Raw genomic sequence first — 27,992 nt, forward strand, 5'->3', positions numbered from 1 at the left:
CTACTCAATCACGATCTGATGATGTCTAGTCAGGTTGCCCATCTCCGTCCATGCATCGATCGCCGTGTACGTCGGATGCCTGAAATTACGAGAAAACATCTCAAAAATTGCACATATAGAGAATTACTGCCGCATATCGCTTCTCAATGAAACGGACAGTAATTAAAACAGAAAAAACGAACCCAGAGAGCCTAAAATTGCGTCCCAAACTAACCTGACTTGGCCAAAGGGGACATATCAGTCAAAGCTCTACGAACATTTCTACTCCCAAGATATGTGGCTATACATGGAAGGAAAAACAATACTACGTACCTATCAGTATCTGAAGACCTGCCCATTAGGCTATATTTCAATCCGTTTTCTCCGGTCAAAGGAGGAGGTGAACAAAATCATATGGTGGCAAGTGAATGGTCGGAGCAACATCACCTTCAGGCATCTGCTCAAGTGTGGTAGGTGAACTTTTTTTTTGGCAACTCGGTGTAGTAGGTGAACCTATGGTTTCAAAGGTACTCCAAGACCAAACAAACAGGCCACGAAAAGGAGATCTGTCACTAACTTTAGCTGGTACAGATCGACGGGGAAGTGTTTGATCTGCTTGGGCATCTATTTGATTGCAGTTAGAAAATTAAATACCATCCTGGGTTTTCTTCAATAATATTGGCATGACTTTGCGTACAAGTCAGCCATTCTATATATTGACCTTTATTTTTATTGCACATCTAAGTAATTCAATCAAGCATATAGAGAAAAGGAAAAGAAATAAAGAAAATACTCACATGTATCTTCACGTAAGATCAATGATATATGATTTAGATGTGCAGTACTTATGGCAAATCTAGATGTGCTTTAGCAAAACTGCAAAATATAAGACGTTTTTTGACACTATGACTGTGTCAGAAAATGTCTTAAGTTTTAGAAAAAAATATTCTCCGTCCCTCAAGTTTACAAGAAATAGATTTTTTGTCCCTCGCCTTATTTCTGACAACATTTTTGTCCCTCATGTTTCACAACCGAACAAGTTTCGTCCAAAACCAGAGAGAATGGGTAAACCTGTCACGTGGCAGCGGTTTTCTGGTAAACTGCAAGAACTATTTCACAAATAATAGAAAAACTAAGATGAAAAAGTCTAAAAGGATAAGATCATGTCGACGCCAATGTCAGAAAGATCTAAGACAATAAAAGGATAAACTATCTTTACTACCCGCAAAAAAAAAAAGATGCAGCGGCCGGGATTTATCCTCCTTTTTCAAAAAAAATCAAAATATAAGGCAACAAGACGACAATGTCAGAAAACGTTTTGTATTTTAATACAAAAGGAGTAGTAACTATTGTGATGTCAATATCACACAAGGCAAACAATGCCTACAGAATAGCGTCGGTCGTGGTGACCGATGGCGGTGGGCGTGACCGTGCGGGGCAGCGATGAGCATCTCCAACCGACCGGCTCTCACAACCCCGGAGAGCTGCTTGATCAGGATCACATAAGCTAGTGCTATTAATTAACCCAAGAGCTTTGGCTGATTTGTCTCGGAAAAAAGAGCTTTATGAATTTCGAGTTTGCTAACCACATGTCCCCTTCTTTTCATCTCGGTGTAGTTGTGTTCGACTCTTATCTGGCGCCTTATGCACTAGTTTTAGTTGTTTTTGCAAATCGGCGCATACCCTTCGATTGCGTTGGCACCTTAGGCAGTTTTTCCGCGGGAAGCTCTCCCGGTTTTGTGAAGCTTCCCAGGCAGGTATTGGGAAGCTTCCGGCCTTTTTTCTCTGGACGGGTTTTTATTCGGTTTTATTATGTTTTTATTTTTATTGATATCTTTGTTTTCCTTTTATTTTTCTTTTTATTTTTCTTTTTATTTTTCTTTGTGTTTTTGTTTTTGTTTTTGTTTTCATTATTAATTTTCCTTTTTCGTTCTTTTATTTTCCAATTTTTCTTTTTTACATGCGCAAGTTTAAGTTTCTTCAAATTCATGAATTTTTTTCAAATTTATGAACCATTTTTTAAAAGATGTTAATTAAAAACCCATAATGTTTTTTTCAAATGCATGAATATATTCAAATTCATATAAAAATCTAAAATTATGAAAAGTTCCAAAATCTGAAACTTTTTCCAAATTCATGAACTTTTGTTTCAAACTCATTCAACTTTTTCCAAATCCGGGATTTTATATAAAAATTTGTGTTTTTTAAAAATTGATGAACTTCGCTCAAATCCACTTTTTTCAAAATCGGTAAACTTTTTTCAAATGATTGATTTATTTCTTAAATATATGTGTTTTTAATGCTGTTTTTTAATTTGCAGAAATAAACAAATGTGTGATTTTTTTTGAATTCACGGACTTTTCTGAATTTTTTTTTTGGGGGGGGGTCTTTTTTTTTCAAAAGTCAATAGTTGACCGGTCAAGTGGCCAACCGTTGACCTAGCGAACCTTTTTTTTTTAGCCAAACCTAGCGAACCTGGTGCGCCCCGACGAGCGATCGCATTGCCGCGTGATGGGTTGAACGATATCTGTGGGCGCGTGTGCGATGAAACCCCTAACCGGCGCAGTAAGCGCCGATTAGGAGGTCTCGCATGTCGTGCTACCTGCGCTCATTTGACGACTTGGCCGGCCTACGTAACGGGCAAACAGTGTTTGATATTTCTGGTTTTGGAAACAATCTAGATTTTTCGTTCGCCCGGTTTTTGTTTTCTTTTTCTTGTCTTTTTTATCTACCCATTTAGTCTTTTTTTAACACAATATAGATGTAAGCGCTCATATACACGCGCATACACTCACTCTATGAATGCACACACGCACACACTATCCCTATGAGCACCTCCAAAAGACTAAGCCGGCATATCATTTTGAAATTTACGAAGTCACCGTTTAGTCATTTCGTTGGTTTCCTTTCAGGATGTTTTTTGTTTTCCATTTTTTAATTCGCAAACATTTTCACTTCCACAAAAAAAATTGATTTCATGAACATTTATTAAAATTGTTACTTTCTAAAATTCATTATTTTTTGCAAATTCACGAACTCCTTTGAAAGTTCATGAACTTTTATTGAATTCATATTTTTTGAACTCGTGAAGTTTTTTAATTCACAAGGTTTTTAAAATTTGTGAACTTCTCAAAATATGTGAACACTTATTTTCAAGTTCGCAAACATTTTTTGAATCCATGAACTTTTTTTTAATTCAAAACATTTTTCATAGTCATGATATTTTAATATATTATATATTATTTTTTGAAATTCTTGAACTTTTTTGGAATTTATGATTTTTACATGTTTTAATCAATAAAATCTAGATCATGTTTTTTTCATGGAAACGAGTAAACATGGCAAGACAATTGACACAGCATACGTCAAACCTAATGGGTGGTGGCCGACAGGCATACGCATGAGCACCAGCTCGCTAAGTAGCGCTTAACGCGCTGAAGTGGGGCTCCCTCGGATCCATCGGAAGCCCGCATCGACCCAAGCTCCATTGAAGGCCCTCAAATAGCTGATACGTCTCCAACGTATCTATATTTTATAAAGTATTCATGCCATGTTTACGACAATTTTATATGGTTTTGACATGATTTGCATGAAACTAATCCGGACTGGCAATGTTTTCAGTAGAACTACCATGGTGTTGTTTTTTGTTCAGAAATAAAAATTCTCAAAATGCAACAAAACTTTTTAACATTTTTTTGAACCAAAGAGGCACTAGAAGCTTCGTTGGGAGGACCATAAGGTGAAGGAGATGAGCACAAGACACCTAGGCGTGCCCAGGTGGGTTGTGCTCATCTCGAGGCCCATCTTTGCGTGAAACCAACATAAAAAAATCATATAAATACATAAACCTCCAGAAATAACCCAAGATCAGAAGTTCCGCCACTGCAAGCCTCTGTAGCCACGAAAAACCAATCTAGACTCCGTTCCGGCACTCTGCCGGAGGGGAAAATCATCATCGATGGTCATCTTCATCATCCCGGTAGCCACCATGATGAGGAGGGAGTAGTCCACCCTCGGAACTGAGGGTTTATATCAGTAGCTATGTGTTTAATCTCTCTCTCTATCTCTCTCTCGTGTTCTTGAGTTGGCATGATCTTGATGTATCGCAGGCTTTGTTAATATAGTTGGATATATGGTGTTTTCCCCTCCCTATCTTGTTGTGATAAATTGAGTTTTCTCTTTGAGATTTTGTTTTTTGGATTGAATACTTTTATGGATTTGAAAACACTTGATATATGTCTTGCTATGAATACCCGTGGTGACAATGGGGTATCATATTGATTCACTTGATATGTGTTTTGACACTCAACTCGTGGATTTCCGAGATGACATGGGGGAAATCTATGCATAGGGGTTGATGCACGTTCTCATCTCTGTTTCTCCGATAGAAATCTTGGGGCACTCTTTGAGGTTATTTGTGTTTGATTGGGTATTATGAATCTGAAATTGTTTGATGCATATCATATAATCAACTCATGGATACTCGCGGTGACATTGGAGTATCTAGGTGACATTAGAGTTGGTTGATGTGTATCATATGGTGTTATTTTAGTATGAACCTGTTGGGGACGCAGTATTTCAAAAAAATTCCTACGATCACGCAAGATCTATCTAGGAGATGCATAGCAACGAGAGGGGAAAGTGTATCTACGTACCCTTGTAGACCGAAAATGGAAGCGTTTAGTAACGCGGATGATGTAGTCGAACGTCTTCGCGATCCAACCGATCAAGTACCGAACGCACGACACCTCCGCTATCTGCACACGTTCAACTCGGTGAAGTCCCTCGTACTCTTTATCCAGCTGAGGCCGAGGGTGAGTTCCGTCAGCACGACGGCGTGTTGATGGTGATGATGAAGTTACTGACGCGGGGCTTCTCCTAAGCACTATAACGATATGACCGAGGTGTGTAACTGTGGAGGGGGGCACCGCACGCGACTAAAGATCAACTTGTGTGTCTATGGGGTGCCCCCCTCCCCCGTATATAAAGGAGGGGAGGAGGAGAAGGGCCGGCCACAAGGGGCGCGCCCAAGGGGGGAATCCTACTCCTAGTAGGAGTAGGTTCCCCCCTTTCCTAGTCCTAGTAGGAGAAGAAGGAAGGAGAGGAAGAAGAGAAGGAAAGGGGGTCGGGCCCCTAGCCCTAGTCCAATTCGGTTTGGGCTAGGGGGCACGCGAGCCACACCTTGGCCTTCCTCCTCTCTTCCACCATTAGGCCCATGAGGCCCAATAACTTCTCAGGAGGGTTCCGGTAACCCCCGATACTCCGAAACTTATCCGAAAAGACCCGAATCATTCCGGTGTCCGAATGTAGCCTTCCAGTATATGAATATTTATGTATCGACCATTTAGAGACTCCTCGTCATGTCCGTGATCTCATCTGGGACTCCGAACAACCTTCGGTACATTAAATCACATAACTCATAATACATATCGTCATCGAACGTTAAGCGTGCGGATCCTACGGGTTTGGGAACTATGTAGACATGACCGAGACACATCTCCGGTCAATAACCAATGATGAAACCTGGATGCTCATATTGGTTCCTACATATTCTACGAAGATCTTTATGTTGGGGAACGCAGTAATTTCAAAAAATTTCCTACGCACACGCAAGATCATGGTGATGCATAGCAACGAGAGGGGAGAGTGTTGTCTACGTACCCACGCAGACCGACTGCGGAAGCATTGACGCAATGTAGAGGAAGTAGTCGTACGTCTTCCCGATCCGACCGATCCAAGCACCGTTACTCCGGCACCTCCGAGTTCTTAGCACACGTACAGCTCGATGACGATCCCCGGGCTCCGATCCAGCAAAGCGTCGGGGAGGAGTTCCGTCATCACGACGGCATGGTGACGATCTTGATGTTCTACCGTCACAGGGCTTCGCCTAAGCACTGCTACAATATAATCGAGGTGGAATATGGTGGCAGGGGGCACCGCACACGGCTAAGGAACGATCTCAATGATCAACTTGTGTGTCTAGGGGTGTCCCCTGCCTCCGTATATAAAGGAGCCAATGGGAGGGGGCTGGCCGGCCAAGGAGGGCGCGCCAAGGGAGTCCTACTCCCTCTGGGAGTAGGATTCCTCCCCCCAATCCTAGTTGGAGTAGGATTCGCTGAGGGGGAAAGAGAGAGAGGGGGGCCGGCCACCTCTCCTTGTCCTAATAGGACTAGGGGAGGGGGGAGGCGCGCGGCCCATCTAGGGCTGCCCCTTTCTCCTTTCCACTAAAGCCCATTAAGGCCCATACAGCTCCCGGGGGGTTCCGGTAACCTCCCGGTACTCCGGTAAAATACCGATTTCACCCGGAACACTTCCGATATCCAAACATAGGCTTCCAATATATCAATCTTTATGTCTCGACCATTTCGAGACTCCTCGTCATGTCCGTGATCACATCCGGGACTCCGAACTAATTTCGGTACATCAAAATGCATAAACTCATAATAACTGTCATCGTAACGTTAAGCGTGCGGACCCTACGGTTCGAGAATAATGCAGACATGACTGAGACACATCTCCGGTCAATAACCAATAGCGGGACCTGGATGCCCATATTGGCTCCTACATATTCTACGAAGATCTTTATTGGTCAGACCGCATAACAACATACGTTGTTCCCTTTGTCATCGGTATGTTACTTGCCCGAGATTCGATCGTCGGTATCCAATACCTAGTTCAATCTCGTTACCGGCAAGTCTCTTTACTCGTTCCGTAATACATCATCTTGCAACTAACTCATTGGCTGCAATGCTTGCAAGGCTTATGTGATGTGCATTACCGAGAGGGCCCAGAGATACCTCTCCGACAATCGGAGTGACAAATCCTAATCTCGAAATACGCCAACCCGACATCTACCTTTGGAGACACCTGTAGAGATCCTTTATAATCACCCAGTTACGTTGTGACGTTTGGTAGCACACAAAGTGTTCCTCCGGTAAACGGGAGTTGCATAATCTCATAGTCATAGGAACATGTATAAGTCATGAAGAAAGCAATAGCAACATACTAAACGATCGGGTGCTAAGCTAATGAAATGGGTCATGTCAATCAGATCATTCAACTAATGATGTGACCTTGTTAATCAAATAACAACACCTTGTTCATGGTTAGGAAGCATAACCATCTTTGATTAACGAGCTAGTCAAGTAGAGGCGTACTAGTGACACTAAGTTTGTCTATGTATTCACACATGTATTATGTTTCCGGTTAATACAATTCTAGCATGAATAATAAACATTTATCATGATATAAGGAAATAAATAATAACTTTATTATTGCCTCCAGGGAATATTTCCTTCACTTTATCGGTCAAACCGCACAATAACATACGTTGTTCCCTTTGTCATCAGTATGTTACTTGCCCGAGATTCGATCGTCGGTATCATCATACCTAGTTCAATCTCGTCACCGGCAAGTCTCTTTACTCGTTCCGTAATGCATCATCCCGCAACTAACTCATTAGTCACATTGCTTGCAAGGCTTATATTGATGTGCATTACCGAGAGGGCCCAGAGATACCTCTCCGACAATCGGAGTGACAAATCCTAATCACGATCTATGCCAACTCAACAAACACCATTGGAGACACTTGTTGTAACGCCCTCGATGCGGCTATAGCTCCCACGTGTCGAGGCACGACTTAGAGACATAACCGCATTGAAAGCAATGTCGCAAGTTAGGAAATCATCACAAACATCCCATGTAATACATAATAAAGGGGAGATACATAGTTGGCTTACACTCGCCACGTCACATCAAAGTACATAAATAACATCCATCATTCAAATCACTCATGGCCCGACTACGGTGCCAAAGTAGAAAAGACCCCCAACATGCGACAAGGCCCTGAATCGATAACCCCAACTAGGCACCACTACTGATCATCGGGAAAGGAAACATAATAACGCTGAGAGTCCTCGTCGAACTCCCACTTGAGCTCGTACTCGTCACCTAGAGCGGAATCACCTGGACCTGCACCTGGAATTATATAATCTGTGAGCCACAGGGACTCAGCAATCTCGCACCCTCGCGATCAAAACTATTTAAGCTTATAGGAAGGATAAGGCAAGTATATGTGGAGCTGCAGCAAGCGACTAGCATATGTGGTGGCTAACTTATTCGCAAAGGAGAGCGAGAAGAGGAGGCAAGCACGAGCGAGAAACTAGAGGGAACAACCTGCGCAAGCATTACTCCAACACCGTGTCCACTTCCCGGACTCCGCCGAGAAGAGGCCATCACGGCAACACACTCAGTTGATTCATTTTAATTAATTAAGGTTTAAGTTATCTACAACCGGACATTAACAAATTCCCATCTGCCCATAACCGCGGGCACGGCTTTCGAAAGTTCAATCCCTGTAGGGGAGTCCCAACTTAGCCCATGGCAAGCTCTCGCGATCAACGAAGGATAAGACCTCCACCCGAGACACACCGATCAGACTCGGTAACCCGGTACAACAAGACAATTCGACAGGTTAAAACAAGACCAGCAACACCGCCCGAATGTGCCGACAAATCCCGATAGGAGCTGCACATATCTCTTTCTCAGGGCACACTCAGATGAGACTAGCTACGAGTAAAACCAACCCTCAAGTTTCCCCGAGGTGGCCCCGCAGGCAGCTCAGTTCGAACCAACACTCAGAGGGAGCACTGGCCCGTGGGGGGCTAAAATACGATGACCTTTGAGTCTGCAGAACCCAAGGGAAAGAAAAGGCTAGGTGGCAAATGGTAAAACCAAGGTTGGGCATTGCTGGAAAAGCTTCAATCAAGGTGAAATATCAAGGGGTTCCCATAATAACCCAACCGCGTAAGGAACGCATAATCCGGGAACATAACACCGATATGACGGAAACTAGGGCGGCAAGAGTGGAACAAAACACTAGGAGAGAGGCCGAGCCTTCCACCCTTTACCAAGTATATAGATGCATTAAGATAACATAGCAATATAGTGATATCCCAACAAGCAAATAAAAGATGTTCCAATAGGAACGGCTCCAATCTTCACCTGCAACTAGCAACGCTATAAGAGGGGGCTGAGCAAACCGGTAACATAGCCAATCAACGGTTTGCTAGGACAATGGTAGGTTAGAGGTTCAATCATGCAATTGGGAGGCTGACAAGCAAAAGGTAGGCATCGTAGCATTGGCATAGCAAGAGCGAGCAAACTAGCATAGCAAAGATAGTAGTGATTTCGAGGGTATGATCATCTTGCCTGCACAGTTGTCAAAGCTGACTGGATCCTCACAAGCAAACTCAACGGGCTCCTCGGTAGAGAACTCGTCTCCCGGCTCTACCCAACAAGACAAACGAGCAACAAGGATACAATCAACCACGTGCAAGACCAAGCAATATGATGAAATGATGATATGCTATGCGGGATGCGATGCGGGATGCAAAATGCAAGATATGACAGGAAATGCATGAACCTGGCCTCAACTTGGAATTCCAAGGGTGCCACTGGATAGAGGGGATGAAATCGCTTGAAAACGATATAAAGATCATTGGAATCGGAGTTACGGTTTGGAAATGGCAAGCGTTTTAAGATATGACACCGGTCTGCGTTTTACAGCAAGTAGGCATCTAAACGCAACGAAATGAACATGCTACAGCCACCAAACATGAAAACAAAATACATGGAAGTGATGTACACAAGATGCTTAACAAAACACTAGCACTGAGCCATAGTCAAATTCATCCATTAAGAGGTTCAAACAAGCATGGCAAAAATGAATAAGCAAAACAGATTCCAGACTTAGTGAAATTAACACTAGCCTGAAATTTCAGATCACGATGCTCTCTTCGGAGCAGCAAAACAACATGATACAAAACCTGAACATGACAAGTAAGAACATGGCATGGAGCTACTCAACAAGCTTAACAAAACACCCAAAGTGACCTGGGGCCAAAAGGGTTCACAAAATACCCTACCGAGCTCACGAACATAGCTCGAACACAATCAGTTTTCAGACTTAGTGAAAACTGAGACATGCTGAAATTATAACTCACGAAGGCATGTAAACGAGCTCGATGCACTCACTACGGTGCAAGTCATGGCAAGGCAAGCATATATCCAGAAAGAAGACACAATATGCTAGCTACACATGGGAAGAACAAAGGCATAGCATGCATGGAACACTAACGGTGGCATCGGCAAAATCGCAAACAAGTTGACGATCTGCCCAGATTAACAACGAAGCAAAAGTTGAGCTTGATTGAGTCAACCTAGAGCACTCCACATATGCAAACAAATACATGGATGGATAGAGCATAACATAAATATCAAAACTCCCTTACTGATCATCCTCAAAAGAGGCACGGATCACTAGGAAACAAGCTGGACATATAGCATCACGAACTAAAATATCCCAGACTTAGTGAAAATCACTAAGTCCCTGAAATCAGCAATCTCAGGTACCTCTCTTCGCAAGCTTGCACAAGACAACACACACATCCTAAAAATGCATGGGTGGCACCTCTGGAAAGAAGACAAAATGCTTAACAATTCATCCCAAAGGGGCACAGGCATATCACGCACGAATTAAACATGGCAAAAATGACAAAAGTGCATGATGAACTAACGGATCTGCAATTTAACTCACGAAGCCTCCTTCTAACAGCATTTTGGGCAACAAGATGACCTCAAATGCAAATGATGCAATGGAATGAAATGATGTACATGTCGAGACGAAGATTTTGATATATCATCCGCCCAAAACGGAGCTACGGTTGCGGAGATACAAGCAGTTAAAGATTGCTCGAAAATTAGGGTTTCGGGAGGAGAAAGTCAACCGAAATATCCCAGATCCAGATCTGGATCGGGCACGGATACCGAGGCGGCGGCGGTACTGTTCACCGGCGACGACGGGGAAGGAGGCAGCGGCCGGCGACGAGGGGACCGGAGGGCGGGGCGGCGGCGGCGGTCGGCGGCGCCGGCGGGGGCGGCGTCCCGCGGCGGCGCGGCGAGGAGGCGGCAGGGCCGGCGGTGCGGGGGCGAGGAGAGGCGGCGGCGGGGCGGCGCCGGAGAGGCGGGGCGATGGCGGCGGCGAGCTCCGGCGCCCGGGGCCGGAGAAGACGAGCGGCGCGCGGGCGCGAGCTCTCTGGCCCGGCGAGGCGCGGGGAGGGCCCGCCTCGGGCCAACGGGCCGGCGGCGGCGGTGGATCTGGGACGCCACGTGGCGGCCAACCACTGGTGCGGGGGCGGCGGCGCGATCTGTCCGGCCGGGTCGGACGTGTCCGGCTCGGCGCGGGGATTTTTTTAGGGTTCGGAGGTAGGGGAAGATCCGGAAAACGGGGGGGGGGGGTTTAAATAGGCATAAGTGGAGCTAGGAGAGTCCAAATGAGGTGCGGTTTTCGCCCACGCGATCGTGATCGAACGCTCTAGGACATGGAGCAGAGTTTGGTGGGCTTTGGGCCAAATTTGAGGGGTGTTGGGCTGCAACACACACGAGGCCTTTTCGGTCCCTCGGTTAACCGTTGGAGTATCAAACGAAGTCCAAATGATACGAAACTTGACAGGCGGTCTACCGGTAGTAAACCAAGGCCGCATGGCAAGTCTCGGTCCAATCCGGAAATGTTTAATCCCCACACACGAAAGAAAGCTAGAAATGGCCACCGGAGAAGAACGAAGCGCCGGAATGCAAAACGGACAACGGGGAAAATGCTCGAATGCATGAGATGAACATGTATGCAAATGCAATGCACGAGATGACATGATAAGAGATGCACGGAAAAGAAAACAACACACGGAGACAAAGACCCGAACCCAAGAAATAAATATAACTTAGCGTCGGAGACGGCAAGAGTTGGATACAAATATGGAAAGTTACATCCGGGGTGTTACAACACTCCACCACTACGAAAAGATCTCGTCCCGAGATCTAGGACTGAAAGAACTCCGGGTACTCAGAACGGAGGTGATCCTCGCGTTCCCAGGTAGCTTCACGGTCGGAATGGTGAGACCACTTGACTTTGAGAAATTTGATTGACTTGTTGCGAGTCTTGCGTTCAGTCTCTTCAAGAATAGCAACTGGGTGCTCATGATAGGAGAGATCTTCTTGGAGCTCAATGTCCTCGAAGTTGACGGTGCGGTCAGGAGTCTTGAAGCACTTTCGGAGTTGGGAGACATGGAACACATCATGAACATTGGCAAAGTTTGAAGGAAGCTCAAGCTGATAGGCGAGGTCGCCTCTCTTGCTGACAATCTTGAAAGGTCCCACGTATCTAGGGGCAAGCTTCCCTTTGATACCGAAGCGACGAGTACCTTTCATAGGAGAGACGCGGAGGTAAACATGATCTCCGATCTCGAAAGCCAAATCACGGTGCTTACTATCATAGTAGCTCTTCTGGCGGGATTGGGCTGCTTTGAGGTTATCACGAATGACTTTGCACATTTCTTCTGCTTCTGTGATTAAGTCATTACCCAGCAGCTGACGTTCACCGGTTTCAGACCAGTTGAGAGGGGTACGGCACTTCCTGCCATACAGAATTTCAAAGGGGGCCTTGCCCGAACTTGCTTGAAAACTGTTGTTATAGGAGAATTCAGCATAAGGAAGACAATCCTCCCACTTCATGCCGAAGGAGATCACACAAGCCCTGAGCATATCTTCAAGAATCTGGTTGACACGCTCGACTTGACCGCTCGTTTGAGGATGGAAAGCTGTGCTGAAGCGGATGTTGGTACCCATGGCCTTCTGAAAAGAATCCCAAAACTTCGAGGTAAAGATACTGCCACGGTCTGAAGAGATCACTTGAGGAATACCGTGCAGAGAGACAATGCGAGAGGTATAGAGTTCCGCCAATTGAGCTGTAGTGATCGACTCTTTGATAGGCAGAAAATGAGCCACTTTGGTGAGCTTGTCGATGACAACAAATATAGCATCATTGCCACGCTTGGACTTTGGAAACCCAGTCACGAAGTCCATTTCAATGTGGTCAAACTTCCATTCTGGAATGGCAAGAGGTTGGAGGAGACCAGCTGGCCTTTGGTGTTCTGCCTTCACTCTTCTGCAGACATCACATTCATTTACGAATTGAGCGATCTCGCGCTTCATTCGAGTCCACCAATAAGCTTGCTTGAGATCCTGATACATCTTCGTACTACCAGGGTGGATGGAGAGGAGAGAGTTGTGAGCCTCGTTCATGATCACTTTACGAAGTTCACCTTTGGGCACAACAATACGATCCTCGAAGAAGAGAGTGTCCTTGTCATCAAGTCGGTAGCACTTGTACTTGGACTGACTCTTGGCAATCCCAATCTTCACCTTTTTCGCCATAGCGTCAAGAAGCTGTGCTTGGCGAATCTGGTCTTCTAAGGTAGGAGAGACTTGAAGGTTGGCGAGGAAACCTTGAGGAACAACTTGCAGATTCAGTTTGCGGAAAGCTTCACAAAGCTCGGGTTGATAAGGCTTGAGAATCAGACTGTTGCAATAGGCCTTTCTGCTCAAAGCGTCAGCAATCACATTGGCCTTGCCTGGAGTATACTCAATACTCGGATTATACTCTTGAATCATTTCGACCCATCGAGTTTGCCTTAGGTTGAGATTAGGCTGAGTGAAGATGTACTTGAGACTCTTGTGATCAGTGAAAATGTCCACTTTTCTTCCCAATAGAAGATGTCTCCAAGTCAAAAGAGCATGCACAACTGCCGCCAACTCGAGATCATGAGTGGGGTAGTTCTTCTCATTAGGCTTCAACTGGCGAGAGGTATAAGCAACAACTTTCTTCTCTTGCATCAATACTGCGCCAAGACCTTGGAGAGAGGCATCACAAAAGACCTCGTACGGCTTGGATTCATCAGGTGGAGTCAGAACTGGAGCAGTGATCAACTTCTCTTTCAAAGTGTTGAAAGCCATATCACACTCCGGAGACCAAACATACTTGACGTGCTTCTGAAGAAGATTTGAGAGAGGCTTGGCGATCTTGGAAAAGTTTTCGACGAATCTTCTACAATAGCTTGCGAGACCGAGGAAACTGTGGAGTTGCTTCACGTTCTGAGGAGGTTCCCAATTCACAATTACGGACACCTTCTCAGGATTCACGGAAATGCCCTTGGCAGAGATGATATGGCCAAGATAAAGAACCTCATCGAGCCAAAATTCACACTTGAAGAACTTGGCATAGAACTGATATTCCCTGAGGTTATCGAGAACCAAACGCAAATGCTTGGCATGATCTTCCTTGTTCTTCGAGAAAACCAGAATGTCATCGAGATAGACCAAAACGAAGTCATTGGTGTAGGCGTTGAAGATGAAGTTCATCATGCGGGAGAACGTCGGAGGAGCGTTGGCGAGGCCAAAAGACATGACAGTGTATTCATATGAACCAAAGCTTGTTCTGAATGCTGTCTTGGGAATATCTTCTTCACGAATGCGAATCTGGTGATAACCCATACGGAGATCAAGCTTGGAGAATACTTGAGCACCCTTGAGTTGTTCGAACAGCTCATTGATGTTGGGAAGTGGGTATTTGTTCTTGATGGTCTTCTTGTTCACTGGACGGTAATCAACACAAAGTCGACTCGATCCATCCTTCTTCTTCACAAAAAGAACACCACAACCCCACGGAGAAGTACTAGGCCGGATGAGACCCAATCTTTCTTGCTCATCGAGTTGTTTCTTCAACTCCTTCAACTCTTCGGGGCCGAGCTTGTAGGGACGTTTGCACACAGGTTCCGTACCGGGCTCAAGTTCAATAACAAATTCAACCGGCCGGTTTGGAGGCATCCCTGGGAGTTCTTCTGGAAAAACGTCTTGATACTCACAAACAACCGGAATCTGCGAAATAGCATCCAGTTCACCCTTCTCATTGAGAGAAAACAGACGGATGGTATTATCCCGAGCGGCAAAGACAATTACTTCCTCAGACGAATGAGTCAATTGAATCTGCCTGGCTGCACAATCAAGCTGAGCCTTGTGCTTAGAAAGCCAATCCATTCCGAGAATAAGATCAATATCAGAGTTGCCAAGAACCATTGAAGAAGCAAGAAACTTGAAATCACCCATCAAGATAGAAATATCCGGCACCTCCATACTGGAACTCAGTCGCTTAGCTGGAGAGACGACTTGCATAGCTCTAGGTAATGCCTTAGTGCTAAAATTGTTCTCCGATGCAAATGGAAATGACATGAAGGAATGCGATGCACCAGAGTCAAAAAGAACTTTTGCAGGAATATCATTAACAGGAAGGTTACCCATGATCACATCTGACGAGTCCTCTGCCTGGGCTGCATTCATCAAATTGACCTTGGCGTGCTTAGGGATATGCTTGACCACAGCTGTACTTGCCGATCTCACAGGAGGAGGAGGAGGAAGACGCCTCTGGTTGAAACACTTGTTGGCATAGTGACCCTTCTGTTGGCACTTGTTGCACGTGACCTCTGAAAGCGTACGGTGATACGGAGCACTCGGTCTTGGAGCTTGAGACGAAGACTTGTTCTGAAAGCCTGGGTTGGGTGGGTGGGAAGAACCACTGCCACCTTTGCTCTTCTGCTGATAAGGCTGACGGAACGGAGGAGGAGGAAGCCAATACTTCTGCTGCTTGGCCACTTGAGTAGAGGAAGAAGGAGTAACATCTCTGACTCGCTTCCTGGAAGCATCACACCTCAACTGAGCAGCCTCTTGCTTCAGTGCCATGTTGTAGAACTCATCTTATCTCAACGGCTCAAAGAGGACAAGAGCGAGCTGAATTTCTTCACGAAGACCACCCCTGAACTGATAGATCATGCTCTTCTCATCAGGAACATCCTGCTTGGCAAAACGGGCAAGCTTCTGGAACAACTTGTTGTAGTCATAGACAGACAAAGAGCCTTGCTTCAGATTGCAGAATTCCTCACGCTTGCTTTCAACCACGCTCTGCGGAATGTGATGAGCGCGGAAATCTTGACGGAAATCATCCCAAGTGATAACACGTCCACCTCTGGAATCCTTGTACTGCTGGAACCACTCTGCAGCCTGATCTTTGAGTTGGAAGGAAGCTAATTTCACAAAGTCCTCAGGCCTGACGTTACTGCACTCGAAATGCTTACACAGATCCACAAGCCAATCGTCAGCATCGGTTGCCTCAACACAATTGCTGAAAGTCTTTGGCCCGTTAGCAAGGAACTGGTTGAGTGTAGCAAAGTGACCCTGGTTGCTGCCTTGATTCCCTTGACTGCCTTGATTGCGCTCTTGGAGAATTTGCATGATCAGCTGAGTGTTTGCATTGGTTGCGGCCATCACAGCTTGCCATGCCTCTTGAGGAGGTGGAGGCGGTGGCAGATCAGGATTCGGAGTCGTGCGCGTTGGAGGAGCCATCCTGAAGAGGTTGACCACCATTAGCACATGACAGATAAATATTGAAGCTGAATCCAACGGAATGAAAAATTGCAACATATAATCTTCACATCCGAACAAAATGAACGAATGCATTTCTCTTGAAGTGGTCACATATTCCTAAACTGCGAAGCCACGAAGAATCAGGTAGAAGGGGTATAACAACGAGGAATGGAATCAACATATGACGTCGGAGCAACTCGAATGCCACAACTGAAAATAAAACCAAGGGTTGGCTTGCGGAATAAGCCGGAACAAATACATGATAGAAATTTCGTCCGAAGTTTTCGTGGTGGGACCTACACGGGCTCGATCGTACAACACCATCATGTACAAGGCAGTGCACATGACATACGAAGCGTCCCCGAGTCAGCATAGCCAAGGACTCTTTAAGACACAACGAGACCACTGTAAAATCGACCGTGAATAGGCGAACCACTAGACGTCGAACCCCAATTTCATATCATACATCTGTCGGAAAGATATCCTAAGGCTACTTGAATTCCCACCTATGAAATTCCCGAAATTTTCCCGGTTATGCAATCAGGTGTTGGGGATACAGGGGAAGCATAATATCTCACCCAAGCTAGCAAATCCTACATCCAGCTATATCCATCCTTCAACACATAACCAAGAAATCTTCGGAAACCATCTATCTCAACCTTCGAAAAGCATCCGTTATACAAGTTATGGCGATACTCCCGAACTCCCGCCCCAGTACTGGGTGGCGTCGAGGTTATCTCACCAACGAACTGCATAAAAGAGATTTTCGATGTCGCGCACAAATCTCAAGTATACCAGAATTGCAACGATAAAATTGTGACGACAACACCTCGGAGCTCAACTCCCCGGGACACTGCCACAACCCCTAAAGACAGGAGGCACCAAGAACAATGTTCTCGTCACAAAACCATCGGAACAAAACCAAGATACTCGCGTGATCCTAAAATTTTTTTTAGTGAAATTTGAGAAGAGAAGAGTCAAAACTCTACGTCAGGATGCCTTACCAGAGCGATGAGGAGACTGGGAAGTAAAAAGAATTCCTAACTCTCCGATATATAATTTCTAAGTGACTCAAAACATTTTTCTAGACACAACTCGGCTGCTAAGACGATCAAGCAATGGGGCTCCTAAGGTCGGGGAAGGCTCTGATTACCAACTTGTAACGCCCTCGATGCGGCTATAGCTCCCACGTGTCGAGGCACGACTTAGAGACATAACCGCATTGAAAGCAATGTCGCAAGTTAGGAAATCATCACAAACATCCCATGTAATACATAATAAAGGGGAGATACATAGTTGGCTTACACTCGCCACATCACATCAAAGTACATAAATAACATCCATCATTCAAATCACTCATGGCCCGACTACGGTGCCAAAGTAGAAAAGACCCCCAACATGCGACAAGGCCCTGAATCGATAACCCTAACTAGGCACCACTACTGATCATCGGGAAAGGAAACATAATAACGCTGAGAGTCCTCGTCGAACTCCCACTTGAGCTCGTACTCGTCACCTAGAGCGGAATCACCTGGACCTGCACCTGGAATTATATAATCTGTGAGCCACAGGGACTCAGCAATCTCGCACCCTCGTGATCAAAACTATTTAAGCTTATAGGAAGGATAAGGCAAGTATATGTGGAGCTGCAGCAAGCGACTAGCATATGTGGTGGCTAACTTATTCGCAAAGGAGAGCGAGAAGAGGAGGCAAGCACGAGCGAGAAACTAGAGGGAACAACCTGCGCAAGCATTACTCCAACACCGTGTCCACTTCCCGGACTCCGCCGAGAAGAGGCCATCACGGCAACACACTCAGTTGATTCATTTTAATTAATTAAGGTTTAAGTTATCTACAACCGGACATTAACAAATTCCCATCTGCCCATAACCGCGGGCACGGCTTTCGAAAGTTCAATCCCTGCAGGGGAGTCCCAACTTAGCCCATGGCAAGCTCTCGCGATCAACGAAGGATAAGACCTCCACCCGAGACACACCGATCAGACTCGGTAACCCGGTACAACAAGACAATTCGACAGGTTAAAACAAGACCAGCAACACCGCCCGAATGTGCCGACAAATCCCGATAGGAGCTGCACATATCTCTTTCTCAGGGCACACTCAGATGAGACTAGCTACGAGTAAAACCAACCCTCAAGTTTCCCCGAGGTGGCCCCGCAGGCAGCTCAGTTCGGACCAACACTCAGAGGGAGCACTGGCCCGTGGGGGGCTAAAATACGATGACCTTTGAGTCTGCAGAACCCAAGGGAAAGAAAAGGCTAGGTGGCAAATGGTAAAACCAAGGTTGGGCATTGCTGGAAAAGCTTCAATCAAGGCGAAATATCAAGGGGTTCCCATAATAACCCAACCGCGTAAGGAACGCATAATCCGGGAACATAACACCGATATGACGGAAACTAGGGCGGCAAGAGTGGAACAAAACACTAGGCGAGAGGCCGAGCCTTCCACCCTTTACCAAGTATATAGATGCATTAAGATAACATAGCAATATAGTGATATCCCAACAAGCAAATAAAAGATGTTCCAATAGGAACGGCTCCAATCTTCACCTGCAACTAGCAACGCTATAAGAGGGGGCTGAGCAAAGCGGTAACATAGCCAATCAATGGTTTGCTAGGACAATGGTAGGTTAGAGGTTCAATCATGCAATTGGGAGGCTGACAAGCAAAAGGTAGGCATCGTAGCATTGGCATAGCAAGAGCGAGCAAACTAGCATAGCAAAGATAGTAGTGATTTCGAGGGTATGATCATCTTGCCTGCACAGTTGTCAAAGCTGACTGGATCCTCACAAGCAAACTCAACGGGCTCCTCGGTAGAGAACTCGTCTCCCGGCTCTACCCAACAAGACAAACGAGCAACAAGGATACAATCAACCACGTCAAGACCAAGCAATATGATGAAATGATGATATGCTATGCGGGATGCGATGCGGGATGCAAAATGCAAGATATGACAGGAAATGCATGAACCTGGCCTCAACTTGGAATTCCAAGGGTGCCACTGGATAGAGGGGATGAAATCGCTTGAAAACGATATAAAGATCATTGGAATCGGAGTTACGGTTTGGAAATGGCAAGCGTTTTAAGATATGACACCGGTCTGCGTTTTACAGCAAGTAGGCATCTAAACGCAACGAAATGAACATGCTACAGCCACCAAACATGAAAACAAAATACATGGAAGTGATGTACACAAGATGCTTAACAAAACACTAGCACTGAGCCATAGTCAAATTCATCCATTAAGAGGTTCAAACAAGCATGGCAAAAATGAATAAGCAAAACAGATTCCAGACTTAGTGAAATTAACACTAGCCTGAAATTTCAGATCACGATGCTCTCTTCGGAGCAGCAAAACAACATGATACAAAACCTGAACATGACAAGTAAGAACATGGCATGGAGCTACTCAATAAGCTTAACAAAACACCCAAAGTGACCTGGGGCCAAAAGGGTTCACAAAATACCCTACCGAGCTCACGAACATAGCTCGAACACAATCAGTTTTCAGACTTAGTGAAAACTGAGACATGCTGAAATTATAACTCACGAAGGCATGTAAACGAGCTCGATGCACTCACTACGGTGCAAGTCATGGCAAGGCAAGCATATATACAGAAAGAAGACACAATATGCTAGCTACACATGGGAAGAACAAAGGCATAGCATGCATGGAACACTAACGGTGGCATCGGCAAAATCGCAAACAAGTTGACGATCTGCCCAGATTAACAACGAAGCAAAAGTTGAGCTTGATTGAGTCAACCTAGAGCACTCCACATATGCAAACAAATACATGGATGGATAGAGCATAACATAAATATCAAAACTCCCTTACTGATCATCCTCAAAAGAGGCACGGATCACTAGGAAACAAGCTGGACATATAGCATCACGAACTAAAATATCCCAAACTTAGTGAAAATCACTAAGTCCCTGAAATCAGCAATCTCAGGTACCTCTCTTCGCAAGCTTGCACAAGACAACACACACATCCTAAAAATGCATGGGTGGCACCTCTGGAAAGAAGACAAAATGCTTAACAATTCATCCCAAAGGGGCACAGGCATATCACGCACGAATTAAACATGGCAAAAATGACAAAAGTGCATGATGAACTAACGGATCTGCAATTTAACTCACGAAGCCTCCTTCTAACAGCATTTTGGGCAACAAGATGACCTCAAATGCAAATGATGCAATGGAATGAAATGATGTACATGTCGAGACGAAGATTTTGATATATCATCCGCCCAAAACGGAGCTACGGTTGCGGAGATACAAGCAGTTAAAGATTGCTCGAAAATTAGGGTTTCGGGAGGAGAAAGTCAACCGAAATATCCCAGATCCAGATCTGGATCGGGCACGGATACCGAGGCGGCGGCGGTACTGTTCACCGGCGACGACGGGGAAGGAGGCAGCGGCCGGCGACGAGGGGACCGGAGGGCGGGGCGGCGGCGGCGGTCGGCGGCGCCGGCGGGGGCGGCGTCCCGCGGCGGCGCGGCGAGGAGGCGGCAGGGCCGGCGGTGCGGGGGCGAGGAGAGGCGGCGGCGGGGCGGCGTCGGAGAGGCGGGGCGATGGCGGCGGCGAGCTCCGGCGCCCGGGGCCGGAGAAGACGAGCGGCGCGCGGGCGCGAGCTCTCTGGCCCGGCGAGGCGCGGGGAGGGCCCGCCTCGGGCCAACGGGCCGGCGGCGGCGGTGGATCTGGGACGCCACGTGGCGGCCAACCACTGGTGCGGGGGCGGCGGCGCGATCTGTCCGGCCGGGTCGGACGTGTCCGGCTCGGCGCGGGGATTTTTTTAGGGTTCGGAGGTAGGGGAAGATCCGGAAAACGGGGGGGGGGGGGTTTAAATAGGCATAAGTGGAGCTAGGAGAGTCCAAATGAGGTGCGGTTTTCGCCCACGCGATCGTGATCGAACGCTCTAGGACATGGAGCAGAGTTTGGTGGGCTTTGGGCCAAATTTGAGGGGTGTTGGGCTGCAACACACACGAGGCCTTTTCGGTCCCTCGGTTAACCGTTGGAGTATCAAACGAAGTCCAAATGATACGAAACTTGACAGGCGGTCTACCGGTAGTAAACCAAGGCCGCATGGCAAGTCTCGGTCCAATCCGGAAATGTTTAATCCCCACACACGAAAGAAAGCTAGAAATGGCCACCGGAGAAGAACGAAGCGCCGGAATGCAAAACGGACAACGGGGAAAATGCTCGAATGCATGAGATGAACATGTATGCAAATGCAATGCACGAGATGACATGATAAGAGATGCACGGAAAAGAAAACAACACACGGAGACAAAGACCCGAACCCGAGAAATAAATATAACTTAGCGCCGGAGACGGCAAGAGTTGGATACAAATATGGAAAGTTACATCCGGGGTGTTACAACACTCCACCACTACGAAAAGATCTCGTCCCGAGATCTAGGACTGAAAGAACTCCGGGTACTCAGAACGGAGGTGATCCTCGCGTTCCCAGGTAGCTTCACGGTCGGAATGGTGAGACCACTTGACTTTGAGAAATTTGATTGACTTGTTGCGAGTCTTGCGTTCAGTCTCTTCAAGAATAGCAACTGGGTGCTCATGATAGGAGAGATCTTCTTGGAGCTCAATGTCCTCGAAGTTGACGGTGCGGTCAGGAGTCTTGAAGCACTTTCGGAGTTGGGAGACATGGAACACATCATGAAAATTGGCAAAGTTTGAAGGAAGCTCAAGCTGATAGGCGAGGTCGCCTCTCTTGCTGACAATCTTGAAAGGTCCCACGTATCTAGGGGCAAGCTTCCCTTTGATACCGAAGCGACGAGTACCTTTCATAGGAGAGACGCGGAGGTAAACATGATCGCCGATCTCGAAAGCCAAATCACGGTGCTTACTATCATAGTAGCTCTTCTGGCGGGATTGGGCTGCTTTGAGGTTATCACGAATGACTTTGCACATTTCTTCTGCTTCTGTGATTAAGTCATTACCCAGCAGCTGACGTTCACCGGTTTCAGACCAGTTGAGAGGGGTACGGCACTTCCTGCCATACAGAATTTCAAAGGGGGCCTTGCCCGAACTTGCTTGAAAACTGTTGTTATAGGAGAATTCAGCATAAGGAAGACAATCCTCCCACTTCATGCCGAAGGAGATCACACAAGCCCTGAGCATATCTTCAAGAATCTGGTTGACACGCTCGACTTGACCGCTCGTTTGAGGATGGAAAGCTGTGCTGAAGCGGATGTTGGTACCCATGGCCTTCTGAAAAGAATCCCAAAACTTCGAGGTAAAGATACTGCCACGGTCTGAAGAGATCACTTGAGGAATACCGTGCAGAGAGACAATGCGAGAGGTATAGAGTTCCGCCAATTGAGCTGTAGTGATCGACTCTTTGATAGGCAGAAAATGAGCCACTTTGGTGAGCTTGTCGATGACAACAAATATAGCATCATTGCCACGCTTGGACTTTGGAAACCCAGTCACGAAGTCCATTTCAATGTGGTCAAACTTCCATTCTGGAATGGCAAGAGGTTGGAGGAGACCAGCTGGCCTTTGGTGTTCTGCCTTCACTCTTCTGCAGACATCACATTCATTTACGAATTGAGCGATCTCGCGCTTCATTCGAGTCCACCAATAAGCTTGCTTGAGATCCTGATACATCTTCGTACTACCAGGGTGGATGGAGAGGAGAGAGTTGTGAGCCTCGTTCATGATCACTTTACGAAGTTCACCTTTGGGCACAACAATACGATCCTCGAAGAAGAGAGTGTCCTTGTCATCAAGTCGGTAGCACTTGTACTTGGACTGACTCTTGGCAATCCCAATCTTCACCTTTTTCGCCATAGCGTCAAGAAGCTGTGCTTGGCGAATCTGGTCTTCTAAGGTAGGAGAGACTTGAAGGTTGGCGAGGAAACCTTGAGGAACAACTTGCAGATTCAGTTTGCGGAAAGCTTCACAAAGCTCGGGTTGATAAGGCTTGAGAATCAGACTGTTGCAATAGGCCTTTCTGCTCAAAGCGTCAGCAATCACATTGGCCTTGCCTGGAGTATACTCAATACTCGGATTATACTCTTGAATCATTTCGACCCATCGAGTTTGCCTTAGGTTGAGATTAGGCTGAGTGAAGATGTACTTGAGACTCTTGTGATCAGTGAAAATGTCCACTTTTCTTCCCAATAGAAGATGTCTCCAAGTCAAAAGAGCATGCACAACTGCCGCCAACTCGAGATCATGAGTGGGGTAGTTCTTCTCATTAGGCTTCAACTGGCGAGAGGTATAAGCAACAACTTTCTTCTCTTGCATCAATACTGCGCCAAGACCTTGGAGAGAGGCATCACAAAAGACCTCGTACGGCTTGGATTCATCAGGTGGAGTCAGAACTGGAGCAGTGATCAACTTCTCTTTCAAAGTGTTGAAAGCCATATCACACTCCGGAGACCAAACATACTTGACGTGCTTCTGAAGAAGATTTGAGAGAGGCTTGGCGATCTTGGAAAAGTTTTCGACGAATCTTCTACAATAGCTTGCGAGACCGAGGAAACTGTGGAGTTGCTTCACGTTCTGAGGAGGTTCCCAATTCACAATTACGGACACCTTCTCAGGATTCACGGAAATGCCCTTGGCAGAGATGATATGGCCAAGATAAAGAACCTCATCGAGCCAAAATTCACACTTGAAGAACTTGGCATAGAACTGATATTCCCTGAGCTTATCGAGAACCAAACGCAAATGCTACAGAGCTCCCACTCACTTTCTTGTAAATACAGGCTTCTCCAAAAGTCTGTATAAAACCAAATGCTTTGATCACACTATCAAAGCGTTTATTCCAACTCCGAGAGGCTTGCACCAGTCCATCAATGGATCGCTAGAGCTTGCACACTTTGTTAGCACCTTTTGGATCGACAAAACCTTTCGATTGCATCATATACAACTCTTCTTTAAGATATCCATTAAGGAATGCAGTCTTGACATCCATTTGCCAAATTTCATAATCATAAAATGCGGCAATTGCTAACATGATTCAGACGGACTTAAGCATCACTACGGGTGAGAAGGTCTCATCGTAGTCAACTCCTTGAACTTGTCGAAAACCTTTTGCAACAAGTCGAGCTTTGTAGACAGTAACATTACCGTCAGCGTCAGTCTTCTTCTTGAAGATTCATTTGTTCTCCATGGCTTGCCGATCAACGGGAAAGTCAACCAAAGTCCACACTTTGTTCTCATACATGGATCCCATCTCAGATTTCATGGCCTGAAGCCATTTTTGTGGAATCTGGGCTCATCATCGCTTCCTCATAGTTCGTAGGTTCGTCATGGTCAAGTAACATGACCTCCAGAACAGGATTACCGTACCACTCTGGTGCGGATCTTGCTCTGGTTGACCTACGAGGTTTGGTAGTAACTTGATCAGAAGTTTCATGATCATCATCATTAGCTTCCTCACTAATTGGTGTAGGAATCACTGGAACTGATTTTTGTGATGAACTACTTTCCAATAAGGGAGAAGGTACAGTTACCTCATCAAGTTCTACTTTCCTCCCACTCACTTCTTTTGAGAGAAACTCCTTCTCTAGAAAGGATCCATTCTTAGAAACAAATATCTTGCCTTCAGATCTGTGATAGAAGGTGTACCCAACAGTCTCCTTTGTGTATCCTATGAAGACACATTTGATTTGGGTTCGAGCTTATCAGGTTGAAGTTTTTTCACATAAGCATCGCAGCCCCAAACTTTAAGAAATGACAATTTGGGTTTCTTGCCAAACCACAGTTCATATGGTGTCGTCTCAATGTATTTCGATGGTGCCCTATTTAATGTGACTGCAGCCGTGTCTAAAGTATAACCCCAAAATGATAGCGGTAAATCAGTAAGAGACACCATAGATCGCACCATATCTAATAAAGTGCGGTTATGACGTTCGGACACACTGTTACGCTGTGGTGTTCCAGGTGGCATGAGTTGCGAAACTATTCTACATTGTTTCAAATGAAGACCAAACTCATAACTCAAATGTTCACCTCCACGATCAGATTGTAGAAACATAATTTTCTTGTTACGATGATTTTCCACTTCACTCTGAAATTCTTTGAACTTTTCAAATGTTTCAGACTTATGTTTCATCAAGTAGACATACCCTTATCTGCTCAAATCATATGTGAAGGTCGGAAAATAACGATACCTGCCACAAGCATCAACACTCATCGGACCGCATACATCAGTATGTATTATTTCCAATAAGTCTGTTGCTCGTTCCATTGTTTCGGAGAACGGAGTCTTAGTCATCTTGCCCACGGGTCATGGTTCGCAAGCATCAAGTGATTCCAAAATCCCATCAGCGTGGAGTTTCTTCATGCGCTTTACACCAATATGACATAAACGGCAGTACCACAAATAAATTGCACTATCATTATTAAACTTATATCTTTTCGCTTCAATACTAAGAATATGTGTATCACTACTATCGAGATTCAATAAAAATAGACCACTCATCAAGGGTGCATGACCATAAAAGATATTACTCATATAAATAGAACAACCATTATTCTCTGATTTAAATGAATAACCTTCTCGCATCAAACAAGATCCAGATATAATGTCCATGCTTAACGCTAGCACCAAATAACAATTATTCAGGTCTAATACTAATCCTGAAGGTAGATGTAGAGGTAGCGTGTCGACCGCGATCACATCGACTTTGGAACCATTTCCCACGCGCATCATCACCTCGTCCTTAGCCAATCTTCGCTTAATCCGTAGCCTCTATTTTGAGTTGCAAATATGAGCAAGAGAACCAGTATCAAGTGCCCAGGCGCTACTGCGAGCATTAGTAAGGTACACATCAATAACATGTATATCAAATATACCTTTCACTTTGCCATCCTTCTTATCCACCAAATACTTGGGGCAGTTCCGCTTCCAGTGACCAGTCCCTTTGCAGTAGAAGCACTCAGTCTCAGGCTTAGGTCCAGACTTGGGCTTCTTCACTTGAGCAGCAACTTCACTACTAGAGAAAACCTTACAAGTGGCGCTGATTTTTTACATAGCAGTAGTGCGGGCACCCGCGCTACTGCTAGGGCGCTACAACTATTACTTAACAGTAGCGCATTTCTAAACAAGCATTGCAGCTAAGATACTTAGTAGTAGCACCTCTTTCTCTACCAACGCTACTACTATTATCACGTAGTAGTAACGCCCTATTTTCTCCCCACGCTACAACTAGGTAAATAGAAATAAAAAATAAAAAAGGAGTCAGATGCAATATTCATGGAAATCAAGACAAGTCCAGTGCAAATAAACTAAGTTCACAGAACCATCTCACAAGCATTAGCGACAATACCACATTTAATATAACCACACAATCTCACAAACTCATATATAGTAGTCAACAATGCATGGATAGATCATAGTTGATAAGTCTACTAGGTAGCCATACTAGCATATGTATGGTTCAGCAGCCACACACATGCATATGTAGTTCTAGATGATATCGATGACGACCATCATCCTCAAGCCTGGGCGATGGGTGTTCCTGATAGTAATTAGGATTGCCTGTCCAACAAAGATTCTTGCCGACGAGGAAGCTCTTCCACCCAACCGAGTTGAAGAGTGTGCGACCGTCCGTGTCCATGCCGTACGCACAAGTGGTGACGGAGCCCCTCGCGGTAAGGCGTATTCCAGCAGAGCCTTCTTCATCAGGCTTGATACCACAACTCTCAGATAGGCTCTTTGGCAATTTCTGAATAAGAAAAACATATCAATTAATAAGTAGCCTCACACATTCTACACTGTCAAAAGACAATACTACATTTTCTGCTAAGCATGAATTCTACTAATAAGTATATATGAATTATACACTATTAACAGTTCTTTGGATTCTACACGAAGCATATATATCATCAGATTCACTAAGCATATAGATCATCGGATTCACTAAGCATATATATCATCGGACTCTACACTAAGTATAACAATAAAGCATATATATCATCGGATTCACTGAGCATATAAGATTCACTAAGCATATATATCATCGGACTCTACACTAAGTATAACGATAAAGCATATATATCATCACACTCTACACTAAGTATAACAATAAAGCATATATATCATCGGATTCACTAAGCATATAGATCATCAGATTTACTAAGCATATAAGATTCACTAAGCATATATATCATCAGACTCTACACTAAGTATAACAATAAAGCATATAAATCATCGGATTCACTAAGCATATAGATCATCAGATTTACTAAGCATATAAGATTCACTAAGCACATATATCATCGGACTCTACACTAAGTATAACAATAAAGCATATAAGATTCACTAAGCATATATATCATCGGACTCTACACTAAGTATAACAATAAAGCATATCATCAAATTACTACAGTAAATGCAACATACCATGATATGTCGATCAACCATGGTACTTGTCAGGCGGGTCACGAATGGCACCCCGACGAAATCAGCACGTGGCGGAATGATGTCCCATAGGTTGCACACCTCCTCCTCGCTCAACCTCATTCTTTGAGCAACGATGGCTTCACCAAGTGGGTCGTCATCATCCTCATCATCTTCTGCTTTGTTGACATAAATCACGGCCAACTTGGGTCTTTCTGCTCTGAAGGAGAAGCTGATCAACTCACCACCGGTGATACGCATGTGGGCGATGAAACGGACCCGTCCATCTCCTCCCACCCGTGTCAT

At 45.4% G+C, this 27,992-nt stretch overlaps 1 protein-coding gene across 1 annotated transcript; it reads right to left on the reverse strand.

Annotated features, from left to right (window-relative positions):
- On the reverse strand, nucleotides 1-27,992 carry LOC147960169 (uncharacterized). The gene is made up of 4 exons (XM_087533191.1): nucleotides 27,690-27,992; nucleotides 26,826-27,012; nucleotides 215-218; nucleotides 1-79 (listed from the first exon to the last, which is right to left on the reverse strand). The coding sequence occupies exons 1-4, from the start codon at nucleotides 27,990-27,992 to the stop codon at nucleotides 1-3; spliced, it is 573 nt and encodes a 190-aa protein (XP_087389317.1).

The sequence above is a fragment of the Triticum urartu genome, chromosome 7A (genome assembly GCF_056163025.1).
Source record: "Triticum urartu cultivar PI428250 chromosome 7A, HENAU_Tu73, whole genome shotgun sequence".
Classification (NCBI taxonomy): domain Eukaryota; kingdom Viridiplantae; phylum Streptophyta; class Magnoliopsida; order Poales; family Poaceae; genus Triticum; species Triticum urartu.